At 41.5% G+C, this 15,492-nt stretch overlaps 1 protein-coding gene across 1 annotated transcript in view; it reads right to left on the bottom strand.

Moving 5' to 3' along the window:
* Positions 1–15,492, bottom strand: part of KIAA1109 (KIAA1109 ortholog) — a 452,391-nt gene that overhangs the window by 352,317 nt on the left and 84,582 nt on the right. Inside the window, 3 exon segments of the mRNA XM_030191772.1 lie at positions 1,053–1,150; positions 2,204–2,359; positions 13,215–13,332. Of these exon segments, the coding sequence (XP_030047632.1) occupies positions 1,053–1,150; positions 2,204–2,359; positions 13,215–13,332 (372 nt within the window).

Genomic DNA, 15,492 nt, shown 5'->3' with positions numbered 1-15,492 from the left:
TCAAAGAAGAGCGACCAAAATGATAAAGGGGAAGGAACACCTCCTGTATGAGGAAAGGCTAAAGAGGTTAGGGCTCTTCAGCTTGGAAAAGGGACGGCTGAGGGGGGATATGATTCAGATCTATAAAATCCTGAGTGGTGTTGAATGGGTAAAAGTGAATCGATTTTTCATTTTCAAAAAGTACAAAGACCAGGGGACACTCAATGAAATTACAAGGAAATACTTTTAAAACAAATAGGAGGAAATATTTTTTTCACTCAAAGAATAGTTAAGCTCTGGAACTCGCTGCCAGAGGATGTGGTAACGGTAGTTAATGTATTTGGGTTTAAAAAAGGTATGGACAAGTTCCTGGAGAAAACGTCCATAGCCTGTTATTGAGATGGGACATGGGGAAGCCACTACTTGACCTGGGATTGGTAGCATGGAAAATTGCTACTAATTGGGTTTCTGCCAGGTACTTGTGACCTGGATGGGCCAATGTTGGAAACAGGATGCTAGGCTAGATCGACCATTGGTCAGACCCAGTACGGCTATCCTTATGTTCCTAAAAGAAAAGTCTATAAGCCATTATTAAGATGGACTTGGGGAAAATCCACTGCTTATTTCTAGAATAAGCAGCATAAAATGTGTTGTACTGTTTTGGGGCCTTGCCAGGTACTTATGACCTGGTTCGGCCACTGCTGAAAACAGGATACTGGGGGCTTGATAGATCTTTGTTCTGTCTCAGAATGGCAATGCTTATGTTCAAAAGAAGTTAAAAATTCAGTTAACAGCTTTGAAAAGGTTACATTCCAACAGTAAAGTGCAATTACAGGTGTACAACTGAGTTCTTAATGCAGCTGGACTTTTCTAAATTATTAGGATTGGAATAAGATGTTAAAACAATATATAAAACCAAATACCACTTATTCATTTCATTTCTAGCTTGAGAAAGAGTACCATATAAACCTTTGGTTAACAAAAAAACAAAAAAAAAAAACTATATCATTTATTGATTTAGATCAGCTCCTTATTACTTGGACAGTAATTTTTGCACACAAGACAACACATACCCTTAAAGCGAACCTGGTACTCAATGTACTTGGGACAAAGTCAGTGAACGGCAAAGAGAAATCAATATTCAGTGTCTCTCCACAGGCTGCCAAATACACTAGAAAACAGAAAAAAAAATCAAACAAAAAATTACAGTTCTTTTTCTTTAGACTATATTCTGTCATCATATTTGGTCCTGAACTGCACAAACACTGACAGACATGGCAGTGTTTCAACAGAGGCTTAGGAGTACGAGAAAAGATGCAGACATGCTGCATTTTTAATACTAATATTCTTGTTGACTTGTCTTCCTGTTTTAATGCACCGTTGCTTTATGTACTCTCTTGATGGCTGGTGATTATCCAGCAGCAATGAATATTTTGGATTTAACTCGCGCCTTTTCAGTAGCCGTTCAAGGTGAGTTACATGAAGGCACCCTAGGTATCTCCCTGTTCCAGGAGGGCTCACAATTTAAGTTTAACCCTGAGGCAATTCAGGGTTAAAGTGACTTGCCCAGGATCAGGAGGAGCATTTGAACACTGGCTTCCCTGGCTCTCAGCCCAGTAGTCTGTGGCTGCAGCTCCAGCAGAGGCAGATGCAGCAGGTCAGTCAGAGCTTCACTCAACTACTTGCTCACAGCAGGGTCCACTACTACTACTTGACATTTCTAAAGCGCTACTAGGGTTACGCAGCGCTGTACAATTTAACATAGAAGGACAGTCCCTGAGAAGGTGAAGTGAAGGAAGGAAACTATGCTGGAATCAGGAAGCAGAGGGAAAATTGCTGGGGTCAGTCAGGCTATGGACAAGGATAAGTGCAGTGGCATCAGGAAAATGTATGAGAAAGTTCATTTCCATCAACCCCCTTACAGTGTGTGGAAATGATTAGGGCTACTGAGAAAGAGGGGGTGTGTGACTGCTGAGAATGGGGGGGGGGGGGGGGAGAAAAAGTATACCAATTTTCAATGCTGAAGAAGGGAGATGTAAAATATAAAATCCAACTCAAAAAGTGTGCCTAAATTTAATTTCAACAAGCAAAACTACTATTACATATTTTGACTATCCTCCCACAGTACTTAAAGTGCTTGGAAATATATACCTTGAAACCTAGGTGTATTCATTGCTAATGACATCATAAAACCATCCCTTCATGAAACAGAGAAAATACTCACCATTTTCTTGTTGCTTTGTCGAACAGTCAATCCAGTTATGTTGATTTGCTGCCCAAATCATTTCAAACTGATAAAACATGATTTTTAAATTCCATGTGTATGGAACAAATGAGAAGATATCAGGAGCATTGTCATTAGACCAGTCTTGAACCAAATCTAGAATTGGAGAAATTATCAGCTAGATTAACTGACATTTGTTATGTCAGGAAAGGATAAAAATACCATCTTTAATTTAATGTTATTAAAAAAAGGTATAACCTACTTTATCACACATTGTGATTCAAAGGGATGCAAATCAATCCTTATGTACAACTATTCATCAAATTACTATTTAACAACTTTAAACGTAGTAATTCATAAAAATATATTTCCAATAATTCAAGTGGACTAACATGGTGAACACATTACTTTATGTAAAAATATAACATAACTTGCATCACTTATTTCAATTAACCTAACAGCAATGAATATGATAGAACCTCAGTCCACGTGGGTGTTGTCTACAGACCCCCGACACAACTGGAGGAACTAGATAGGGATCTGATCGCGGATATTCAAAAGTTGGGAAAGAAGAGAGAGGTGCTGTTGCTGGGAGATTTCAATCTGCCAGATGTAGATTGGAAGGTTCCATCGGCGGAATCGGAGAGAAGTAGAGAGATCGTGGATGCTTTCCAAAGTGTTTTGCTCAGACAAATGGTGACGAAACCCACGAGGGAGGGAGCGACGCTGGATCTGGTGCTCACAAATGGGGATAGTGTGTCAAATGTCCGAGTGGGTGCCCACCTGGGCAACAGTGACCATCAAACGGTTTGGTTTGATGACAGCTGTAGTGGAGGGCGGCCACTCAAAACTCAAAGTTCTGCATTTCAAGCGTGCTGAGTTTACTAAAATGGGGGAATACCTGAGGAAGGAGATGATGGGCTGGGAGGAAGTACAAGAAGTGGAAGGACAGTGGTCAAGGCTGAACGAAGCTATAAATAAGGCCACGAACCTTTATGTAAGGAAAGTAAATAAAAGCAAGAGAAAAAGGAAACCGATATGGTTCTCCAAGCAAGTGGCTGAGAAAATAAAGGCTAAAGAGTTGGCGTTCCAGAAATACAAAAAAACTCAAGAAAAGGAACACGAGGAGGTATAGCTGCCTGCTTCCAATGTGCTGCTAATAGCAATTTATCTACTATAAAAATATAATTAGCTAATTTCTACATTTCTTTCTTTAAGCCTGGAGAAGCCAGGAGCTTAAGCAGCCATCCCATGAGATGACGTCACTTCCCCCACTAATTGAGTTCTACTTGGCTTCACATACATCACTGATACAGCTGAGTTATCTGAAGAGGGATTTAAAATCACGTTGATATTTCCTCCTACCAATAAGAGTCCTGTGCCACGCTTTATCACCCAGGAATTCACTCTGTTTGTTATTTGGGGCATACATATTTAGGAAGGTACATGACTAATGTTTTAATTCCACTATAAGAAAAATATACCTACCGAATCATCTTCTGGGTTTGCCACAGGTGTGATTGTGAGAAAAATATCCCCACCCCCTTGGTCTTACTTTGCAGTGTGTTAGAGCCTAGTTTATATTTCTTATGTCAGAAGGTGCTCATGTCTTGGTAACAGGTGTGTTTCTTGTAAAAAAAAAAAAACCTACATCAATATTTAGGCGGTCTGCCTCTTTAAATAGAAGCGGGCGCTTAATAGGTGTATTTAGCCCTAGATGGCAACACTAGTAATTGGGAAGCAAAGCCAGTGCTGGGCACACTTTGATCTGTGCCCTGAAAATGGTGAGGACAAATCAAAAACATATAAAGTATCACATACAATGAGTTTACCTTGTTGGGCGGACTGGATGGACCGTACAGGTCTTTATGTGCCGTCTTCTATGTTATTATGTTACTAATATGGCACTAAAAATTGTGCATGCAAATTTGGGCCCATGCCCAATTTGCATGCGCAATTTAATTAACAAGTCAATTAGCGCCAATAATTGGCCGCTATCACTAACTGGTGTTAATTGCAATGATTTGGATCTGCTACACGCTGTTCTATAAAAATGCACCTGCAACTCTTTTAACTGGGATAAAGTCACCTCCAGGATAGTTGGGTTAAGGCAGTTTCAGTCTGAAATACAAATCCCAGAAGGCATTGCAGGCAAGGAGCCAGAGGGGGAGATGAAGAACCCGGACTGGACTCCTAGCTGCAATCAGGGAAGACATGGGTGTAAGCTGGCAGGTTGTGTAGAGTGGCTGCCACTAGGCGGAAAGAGAGTTAGGAAACCCTGTGTGCAGGAGCTCATCATTGGTCTCATTAGTCTAATGCTTAACTCAGCTGGTTTGGGTGTGAGGAAGCTAATGGAAGGAGAATGATTGGTGGTGGTAGCTGAAGCCAGGGATTGATTAGGCAGGTGGGAAGGAGTCCCAGGAGTCCAGTTCAGTTCAGAAGGAGAGAAGCAGTTGCAGGCTGAAAACCCTTGGGCAGGGAGGTCCCTAAAGTATTTGCAGGCTGAAATTCCTTGGGTGAGAGGAAGTCCCAAAAGTATTGAATTCACTGTGAAGCTGATGCAGGGGAAAACCCTTGGGTAGAAGGAGTCCCTAAAATATTGAACTCTCCTGTAGGTAAAGAGGATAGAAGGTAGAAACTGCTGCTTGGTGACTGAACTGTGATGATGAACTGAAAGAACTGTTTGTCTGGGGAATTGAATTACTGTTTATTGTGCACTGGATAAAGAGCCCAGACTGGAGCCTGTAAGCTTGTATTGAATCCTGGTATGTGCTATGCTGCTGTTGGAACTGTGTACTAGAAACCTGCATGGAATAAAAGTCCTTAAGATTGAAGTTACTGGTGGACATCTATTTCTTCATTGTGCCGGGAGCCTGTGGCTGGAGGAGATTGTTCTATCCTTGGCTGCACAAGAGAGGCACCTGGTTACATAACACGTAAATGAAAAGGGGAGCGCTCGCGAAATCTATGCGCAATATTATAGAATTTGGGGGATCTGTGCCTAATTTATGACCGAGGATTTACATCAGGTTTCAACTGGTGTAAATTCTTGCGCCCAGCTTCCCGGCGCCATTCACTATTCTGTGAACATTGCCCAAAGTGGAGTGATTTTTTTTTCAGTGCCTAAATTTGGATGTCATGGCATTCAATTTAATCTAAATGGGTGACATAAAATTTACCATAAGTCAATCAAATGAGTCTTATATTTTAATACTTGCTTTCAAGGTTCTAAATTTATTATTCAAGGAGGAAATGGACAGAGATTCTTTTTGTTGTTGTTGCAAATTGTTTCTTATGTAATACCCCTGATCTGGGCGCTCCTGGATTCAGGATGCGACCCAGTTAGAGTCTCCCGAGGGCAGTCTCTGTTGATCCCTCACTTGCTTGGCGCTCGGTGCCTGCATATGGGGAAAGAAGTGTTAGCAGGAAGGATTATCCGCTTCTCCCAAAGGAAAGCCAAAATACGCAAACTCCAAATAAAACTATAGGGAATAAGACTGACTGTAAAATTGGCAGGCATGGTAGACATTTATATTCTCTCAAATCCAATGAACACACTGGAGTCAGCAGCTCATGCAAACTCAAACTGCTTATTCTTCAACTCTGCAAACAGCAGGATTATCAATCCATTTCAACTCTCCTACATTAAATGCAAGTCTTTTAAGATCACAATCCTTCTGGTATTCCCCAGGAGACCTCCTATATTTACAGGCACTTTACAGCAGAACTATATACAATTTTTACAGACTCCTGTCCATGAGAACAGTGGTTCAAAGACTGTGCTCCTCTCATATTCTCAAGTCCAGACCCCCTGTGGTCTGACCTCTGCTCCAGGGTGACCTTTCCTTTGGATCCACCCTTGTCTTGGGATGGGCACTCCCTGGCTCCGATCCCACGCTCCCAGGTTGTGTCTCTCCTCTGCCCACCCATAGCTCTACTCCTTCAGAGTTGTCACTTTTCTGAGCCTCAACTCCCCCTTTACAGCCAATGGTTTTACTTCTCCTATTTGGGATTCCCCTGTACTTCTCTAGGTCAGTGGCAGGGGACCATCAGGCAACCAAAGACACCCCCCCCCCCCCCAGGGCAAACTATCACCTTTACCTCTTTCCAATCTCCTCCCCCTGTCACTCTCCAGACCCAGGGTACTATTTCACTGCATTTTATTTCAAAACCACTCTCCATGAGTTCGGCTTCCTCCCACTCACTCCCCACAGGTACTTACTCTCTCAGTAATTCCCAGCCTAACAGGGGATTAAACATATAGCTAATTATTGCAAACTTAATGCAACATCATTAGTTTAAAAAAAAAAAACCCTTCCCCCTTTCCTTATTTTATCTTTTTAACACTGAGGTAGTTTTTCTAAAACCTCTTCTCTGAGTCCAAATTCTTTTTCTTTTAATGGTTCTAATTATTTAATGCGGCAAAACTGATACTAGATAATATCAAAGCCAACCGGCTGCCTTCCCCTTCTTTCTGAACCGGCCGTTATTCACTCAATGGGGCCACTCTGTTTCACCTTTTTATGGCTTCTTCAGAAGCTACCAGTTCAACCAAATACGAACACAAAACATCTGAGCATTCGGTACAAGGGCAAACAAACCAAGTGATGTTGCATTAAGTTTGCAATAATTGGCAACAAAAAAAGCATCTGAAGTCTTTCTGATCCTTGAATAATAAATTTAGAACCTTGAAAGCAAGTAATAAAATATAAGACTCATTTGATTGTCTTATAGTATCTTCGGAGATTCACCACTGGAGACGTGAGTCCAACAGTCTTTATTATATCAGAGATAACGACCTGACACAGGCCGTGTTTCGACGCTAAAAAGCAGAGCATATACAAAAACATGGACTGATGAGACAAAGTCAGCACGGATTTAGTGAAGGGAAGTCTTGCCTCACCAATCTAATGCATTTTTTTGAGGGGGTAAGCAAACATGTGGACAATGGGGAGCCGGTTGATATTGTATATCTGGATTTTCAGAAGGCGTTTGACAAAGTGCCGCACGAAAGACTCCTGAAGAAATTGCAGAGTCATGGAATCGGAGGTAGGGTATTATTATGGATTAAGAACTGGTTGAAAGATAGGAAGCAGAGAGTAGGATTGCGTGGCCAGTATTCTCAGTGGAGGAGGGTAGTTAGTGGGGTCCCGCAGGGGTCTGTGCTGGGTCCGTTGCTTTTTAATGTATTTATAAATGACCTAGAGATGGGAATAACTAGTGAGGTAATTAAATTCGCCGATGACACAAAATTATTCAGGGTCGTCAAGTCGCAGGAGGAATGTGAACGATTACAGGAGGACCTTGCGAGACTGGGAGAATGGGCGTGCAAGTGGCAGATGAAGTTCAATGTTGACAAGTGCAAAGTGATGCATGTGGGTAAGAGGAACCCGAATTATAGCTATGTCTTGCAAGGTTCCGCGTTAGGAGTTACGGATCAAGAAAGGGATCTGGGTGTCGTCGTCGATGATACGCTGAAACCTTCTGCTCAGTGTGCTGCTGCGGCTAGGAAAGCGAATAGAATGTTGGGTGTTATTAGGAAGGGTATGGAGTCCAGGTGTGCGGATGTTATAATGCCGTTGTATCGCTCCATGGTGCGACCGCACCTGGAGTATTGTGTTCAGTACTGGTCTCCGTATCTCAAAAAAGATATAGTAGAATTGGAAAAGGTACAGCGAAGGGCGACGAAAATGATAGTGGGGATGGGACGACTTTCCTATGAAGAGAGGCTGAGAAGGCTAGGGCTTTTCAGCTTGGAGAAGAGACGGCTGAGGGGAGATATGATAGAAGTGTATAAAATAATGAGTGGAATGGATCGGGTGGATGTGAAGCGACTGTTCACGCTATCCAAAAATACTAGGACTAGAGGGCATGAGTTGAAGCTACAGTGTGGTAAATTTAAAACGAATCGGAGAAAATTTTTCTTCACCCAACGTGTAATTAAACTCTGGAATTCGTTGCCAGAGAACGTGGTACGGGCGGTTAGCTTGACGGAGTTTAAAAAGGGGTTAGATAGATTCCTAAAGGACAAGTCCATAGACCGCTATTAAATGGACTTGGAAAAATTCCGCATTTTTAGGTATAACTTGTCTGGAATGTTTTTACGTTTGGGGAGCGTGCCAGGTGCCCTTGACCTGGATTGGCCACTGTCGGTGACAGGATGCTGGGCTAGATGGACCTTTGGTCTTTCCCAGTATGGCACTACTTATGTACTTATGTACTTATAAATACACCAAGTAATGAATGCAAAACGAAGAGTCCTACTTGTATATGTGTTGTCAACTCACTGATCACGTAGCACCAAACAGAATATGCTGGATACAAACTATCCCACGTTTTGCTCTGATAGTTTGTATCCAGCATATTCTGTTTGGTGCTACGTGATCAGTGAGTTGACAACACATATACAAGTAGGACTCTTCGTTTTGCATTCATTACTTGGTGTATTTATTGACCCCTGATGCAGATGCTTTTTAGCATCGAAACACGGCCTGTGTCGGGTCGTTATCTCTGATATAATAAAGACTGTTGGACTCACGTCTCCAGTGGTGAATCGTCTATTAGTCTCTACTTTTGCCTTCTGTGATTCGTCATCGTAGAGAACTTTTCCTGTTCTATATTTTGGCTTATAGTATCTTCTACAAGGAAGTCTATTAGCCATCAGTAGTAACTGAAGTAAAATTTATCATTAGGAAACACAGATCTTTTAGCAATTGCACATCTAGAAATAAATAGCCAGATCATAGAGAGAAGCCTAGTCTCCCTATTCCCCATCCCCCTTCTCGTTTTGCGTGCCTTAGTGTCCAAATCCAAAGCTCGCTTGTAAGAGATAGGGGGCTACACACTGTATGCACTTCACAATCAAGCTTAACCAAAGGTCCCGCCTCATCTTAATTATAACTTCAGTAAAACATTAATAAATATGTCATTGTAAACAAATTAAATGATACCTCTAAGTTGCAGCAGCCTTGCTCTGCAAACTACCACTTTATCCATGGGCTGTGTGAGGCAGCCCCTAGTACATCAGGGATCCACTAGGTTTCAAAATATTGACAGAAAGATCAACATCCATAACGTCACTAGCCAGTCACGTGATCCTTTGGATTTTTACTTGGTATTCGATTCTTAGAAGATGGGGAGCCTGACAGCATCCGTTGTGCTTCCTCAACTGTTTTAACTTGATGTAGGTTCCCATCACTGTTGAAGGGGGTCTGGCTTCAGTTCTCCTCATCGTTTTAGAGTCATTCCTGAAATATCTTGATAAATTTCAAACAGTATGTGTCCCAGATAAATCTCATAGTTCCTCTAGTTTTTGCCATAATTGCTTCTTTCTTCTTAAATTCAGTGAAGCAATCAATCATGTCTTGGGTAGATTTGTTCTGGTGCAACCCAGAGCTCGATGAGCTTGATCTATCTTCACAGTAGTTAAGTCAACTGGCTGATAGTAATGTACTTGCTGTATTCTGCACCTCCTCCCCACAATTCTGATAGGGGTTTCCGGTATTCCTCAAAACCTCAAATTAGATCACCTACTGCGGTTTTCTAAGCTGCCTATCTTTTCCATCAGGGAAGATTCCTGTTGCTTACTTTTGAATGTTTGAGTATCTAATGCTTTAACAGTCTCTGCCTACTGCTCGATACGAGCCCAATACCGTTTCCCAATTCGGTGATCTCTCCTCTGAATTAAGTCGGAAGCATCGTAAGTTCTGACCTAACTGCTTTCAGATCAGCTTTTTTTTTTCTTGTAGCCATTCCTGTATTTCAAACGATTCCACTGGCTCCTGTATCAGCACTGGTGATTCTAGCATTGCCTGTTGTCAGCATGTTTCCCAACTCTGCATGCGCTTAAGAGCTGCCATCTTAGTCACCAAGCTATAAGCAGGAGCTGTAGGTTGATAGGCAAATTTCTGCAGACCTACTTGTCACTGGGGAGAAATATTCATGTCACTGGGGAGAAATATTCATGCCACTGCACCCCGGCACTTTTAAGTCATTGGATAATAATGAGTCAGTCACAACTATGCCTTGGATGGAGAAGATTATTAGCAATTAAGATGGGGTTATTGGGGATTTTTGCCACCAATTTAGAAAGACAGAAGTGCACAGAAAACTAACATATCTGACCCACCAAGTAAAACATATGAAGGGTAAGTGCCACATGTGTAAATTAAGGTGCCATCTAAGTGTAGGGGAAGGATGAATTCTAGAAATGTAAAACGTGGGAAAAATATACAGGGAAAGCATCATTGTGTGTATCCCACCACATACACATGTGGGTTGCAAAATAGCAACCTGTACCTGTACGTGGCACACATACATATGTAAGGCAGCCATTTTGCTATCCTACACGTTTCCCGCAACCAAAGAACAGTTGAAACCCAACCCCCATGCCAGATAACAGCAGCAAGCTCCTCTCTACAGTTCCCAATCCTTCCCCCCCCCAACCCAAGCAGACCAAGACATCCCCCCACCCACCTCTAGGGCTTAACCATAGATCATCTTGGTGGTCTAGGGGCAGGGGTGCACCCTCCTCTGCTCAAAGCCCATCTGGCTCTGGGAACACAGATGGCACCCATGATCCCTACTAGCCTTCTGCCCTTATATGGAAGAGGGACCACTAGCAATAGTATTGCAATACTACCGATAAGGGTCATGAGAACCATTTTTTCCTCCAGAAGCAGACACTGTGGGAGCAAAGGGGACCACTCTCGACCCCTGCCCCGGGGATGGGTGGACGGAGGTCTGGGAGGGGTCACAGTTCAGGACTGCAGGGAGCATTTTGTCACTGGGTGAGGGGTTTGCAAAAGGTGATCGGGGGGAGAGGGCTATGATCAGGGGAATGTATGGTTCAGCTCACATACAAGTTGTGGCACGGTGGTCATCTCCTGTTCAAACAGCACCTTGCCACAACTGTGTTATAGGAACATGGGTTGGAGCAGGTGTAAACCCTGACATCGAGGTGTTGGCATATACAGTGATACCTCAGTTTTCATTGATAATCCATCCGAAAACAATCAATGAAAACCAAAACAGACGAAAACCGAGGCAATTATTTCCATATGAATCAATGTAAATTAAATGAGCAGGAGAACGCATGGGTTGCCCTTTGTTTTCGCAAAATTAGCAGCGAAAACCGAGGCAACCAACGAAATCTGAGACAAATTTTTCACTGAAAAAATCAACGAAAACCGAAACCGACAATAACCGAAGTCAACGAAAACCGATGTTTCTCTGTACATGTTTATTCCCTTTCTTAGATGAGGAGCACACATGTAAAATTCTATCTCACCCATTAACTCCCCTCTGAATATGGACATAGATAAGAGATACAGGTTGAAATACTGGTCTTTCTAAATTCAGGTTTCACACATATAAATACTGGCATTTCCACATGTATGAACTTCTAAAATAAGGGCCCTTTTCTTACACTAAGTAAGGGCAAGAAGATAAAATATTTAAATATCACAAGAGGTCTGCCCCAGAAATTATCACTATTAAGCTGAACTAACTGAGCTTACTTTCAGAGTCTGGGAATGACTGATCTGCAAGCAGTTAGTATATAATCAGTTTGAAAAAAATAGAGAATGTGAATAGAGGTAAAACTCTGCCCTGTTTAAACATTCATAACAATGTGAAAAGACAAGAGACCTGCCAGTGCTTGTCGGAAAATAACCAAAATTCTTTCTGTGTATAAAATGAGAATTAACATAACTATCTGACTGCATGCTTGGGAAATGAATATATCAGTCCTTTGAATTTGTGGATCTTACTGTTCTACTAGGAATGTTGAATGACACAGATCAGCTGTGGAAATACAACATTTCCATTCATGATTTCATTCTGTGAAGTGCAAATGTTGTGATTGGGACAGACCTCCTATGAAATTAAATGGATGAGAATTGGCATAAATGCCTACGGATATTCTGGTTTTGCAGTGTAAATGGAAACCTGAATTGGCTCTTATTCTAGACAAGATTTTGTTAAAAGCATCAGATGTCAACAAGTGATCATTACTCTATATTAATGAGACAATATAATTGGGTACATTTTCAAAAACATATTTGGGATCTCTGCAGATGAGATAGTTATACGGGTAGACAAGCAGAATCCTTATAAAAGCCACCTACAACTATGCATGTAACTTTTAGCTAGGTTCTTCCTGATGTCTTATGGGCTTTGTAGAAAACCAAAGAACATAGGGCCCGATATTTAAAATGAGTTAAACGGCCAGAAGAGGCAGTCCTATCTTTATGCGGTTCTTCAGAGCCGGTTGTGCTGAATATTGCACTTATGATTTTTTTGCCGAATCCATATACCCGGAAATTCAATGCCGGAGCCCGGACATGACTCTGTGTTGAATTTCTGGGTATAATGGTGGTGGTGGTCAGCAAAACGCTGATCATCCCCACTGGCTGAATATCAAGCCCATATAGCCTATCCTCGGAGAAATGGATATTGGAACAGCGGACAGCTACCAAAAAATGAAATAAAATTTAAAAAATTACAGAGACAAATAAAACAGATTAACAATAAAACAGAAAACTAGGCATTAAAAGCAACAATGTATAAATACATACTATACATGCATATAGCAGGGTCTTATTCAAAATACAAAGCATCGGGAACAATGGCCTTTCAGAGCAACGGACACTGCCTCCCCTCATATAATCTCTTGTTCTGAGGATGGAGTACAGGTGTATTGCTAACACATGCATTTTATAACTTCAATTCCAGTAGCACGTTCTTTTTATCTGCATAACCTGATCGTCAACTATGGGTGTTACGTGTCTGAGTAAAGTTTACCTTCATGTACAACAGAAAGATAATGAAGCATAACTTGAAAATCATGTCCTGTGCTTGAACATCAAATACATGTATTAATCTAAAATCATCCAGTATTTAGCGCAAGTACTTTACACATCACAACCCTGCTGAAATGGGATGAAAAATGATTTCTCAAATGAAGCAACAATGCTTCAACATTTCAACAGCACTGTGCTCAAGAAATTACCTGTAAAAAAGTTTTTTTGGGCAAAGATGAAGTGGTATGTTGCTTTGTAAACCTCCAGCTCACACTGCCATGTCTGAGGCATGTTCCATATCCGGGGATAGCTGGCATTGATATGAAACTGCAAACAGAGGATTAGAACATCGATGTTAGCTTACAACACAACAACCTGAGAACTATGCTGAATGTGATAGATCGGATATGTACTGCAGTGGTAATTAAAGCAATACTCCTGCTGTACTAGAGAGATGAACGTAAGTGTTGCCATACTGGGACAGACCAAAGGTCCATCAAGCCCAGTATCCTGTTTCCAACAGTGGCCAATCCAGGTCACAACTACCTGGCAAGATCCCAAAAAAGTACATTTTATGCTGCTTATCCTAGAAATAAGCAGTGGATTTTCCCAAGTCCATCTTAATAATGGCTTATGGACTTTTCTTTTAGAAAGATATTCAAACCTTTTTTTAAACCTCGCTAAGCTAACTGATTTTACTACATTCTCTGGCAATGAATTCCAGAGTTTAATTACATGTAGAATGAAGAAATATTTTCTCTGATTTGTTTTAAATTTACCACTTTGTAGCTTCATTGCGTGCCCCCTAGTCCTAGTATTTTTGGAAAGAGTAAACAAGAGATTCACGTCTACCCATTCCACTTCGCTCATTATTTTATAGACCTCTATCATATCTCCCCTCAGCCGCCTTTTCTCCAAGCTAAAGAGCACTAGCCACTTTAGCTTTTCCTCATAGGGAAGTCATCCCATCCCCTTTATCATTTTAGTCATCCTTCTCTGTACCTTTTCTAATTACACTGTATCTTTTTTGAGATGCAGTGATCAGAATTGAGCACAGTATTCAAGGATACAAAGGCATTATAACATCCTCATTTTTGTTTTCCATTCCTTTCCTAATAATATCTAACATTCTATTTGCTTTCTTTGCCACCGCTGCATAGTGAGCACAGGGTTTCAACGTGCCATCAACAATGACACCTAGATCCTTTTCCTGGTCAGTGACTCCTAACGTGCAACCTTGCATCATGTAACTATAGTTCAGGTTCCTCTTTCCCACATGCATCACTTTGCACTTGCTCACATTAAACATCATCTGCAATTTGGATGCCCAGTCTTGTAAGGTCCTCTTGCAATTTTTCACAATCCTCTTGTGATTTAACAACTTTGAATAACTTTGTGTCACCAGCAAATATAATTATTTCACTAGTTATTCATATATCTAGATCACTTATAAATATGTTAAAAAGCAGTGGTTCCAGTACAGACCCTTGCGGAACCCCACTATCTACCCTTCTCCATTGAGACTACTGACCATTTATCCCTACCCTCTGTTTTCTATCTTCTAACCAGTTTTTAATCAACAATAGAACACTACCTCCTATCCCATGACTTTCCAATTTCCAGATCATTCACTGTCTTTCTCCACAGCTCATGGCCAGTACATTATCCTGTGGCTCTGTCTGCTCTACTACTACTACTACTATTTAGCATTTCTATAGCGCTACAAGGCGTACGCAGCGATGCACAAACATAGAAGAAAGACAGTCCCTGCTCAAAGAGCTTACAATCTAATAGACAAAAAATAAATAAAGTAAGCAAATCAAATCAATTAATGTGAACGGGAAGGAAGAGAGGAGGGTAGGTGGAGGCGAGTGGTTACAAGTGGTTACGAGTCAAAAGCAATGTTAAAGAGGTGGGCTTTCAGTCTAGATTTAAAGGTGGCCAAGGATGGGGCAAGACGTAGGGGCTCAGGAAGTTTATTCCAGGCATAGGGTGCAGCGAGACAGAAGGCGCGAAGTCTGGAGTTGGCAGTAGTGGAGAAGGGAACAGATAAGAAGGATTTATCCATGGAGCGGAGTGCACGGGAAGGGATGTAGGGAAGGACGAGTGTGGACAGAAAGCTGTCTTCCCTCAAGGCAAATGTGTTTTTCTGAGCTACTGAATTTGCCTATCATTCCCTACTGCAAATCTAGAAAGAAAATAGACAGCTGAGGAAGCGGGGAACTACAGGCAGGTAAGTCTGACCTCTGTGTTAAGTAAGTAAATGGTTTCTGTAATCCAATGGAATGCAGGACGTGAGAATGGTTTCACTAGAGGCAAGTTTTGTTAGACAAATCTGATGAATTTCTTTGACTGGATGACCAGAAAGTTGGATCAAGGGAGGTTGCTAGATGTGATGTATTTAGATTTTAGCAAAGCAGTTGAGGCGGTTCCACATACACAACTAATAAACTGAATGCCCTCAGTATGGGCCCAAAAGTAAGTGAT

The sequence above is a fragment of the Microcaecilia unicolor genome, chromosome 2 (assembly GCF_901765095.1).
Source record: "Microcaecilia unicolor chromosome 2, aMicUni1.1, whole genome shotgun sequence".
Taxonomy (NCBI): Eukaryota; Metazoa; Chordata; class Amphibia; order Gymnophiona; family Siphonopidae; genus Microcaecilia; species Microcaecilia unicolor.
This window is presented reverse-complemented; position numbering and strand designations above follow the sequence as displayed.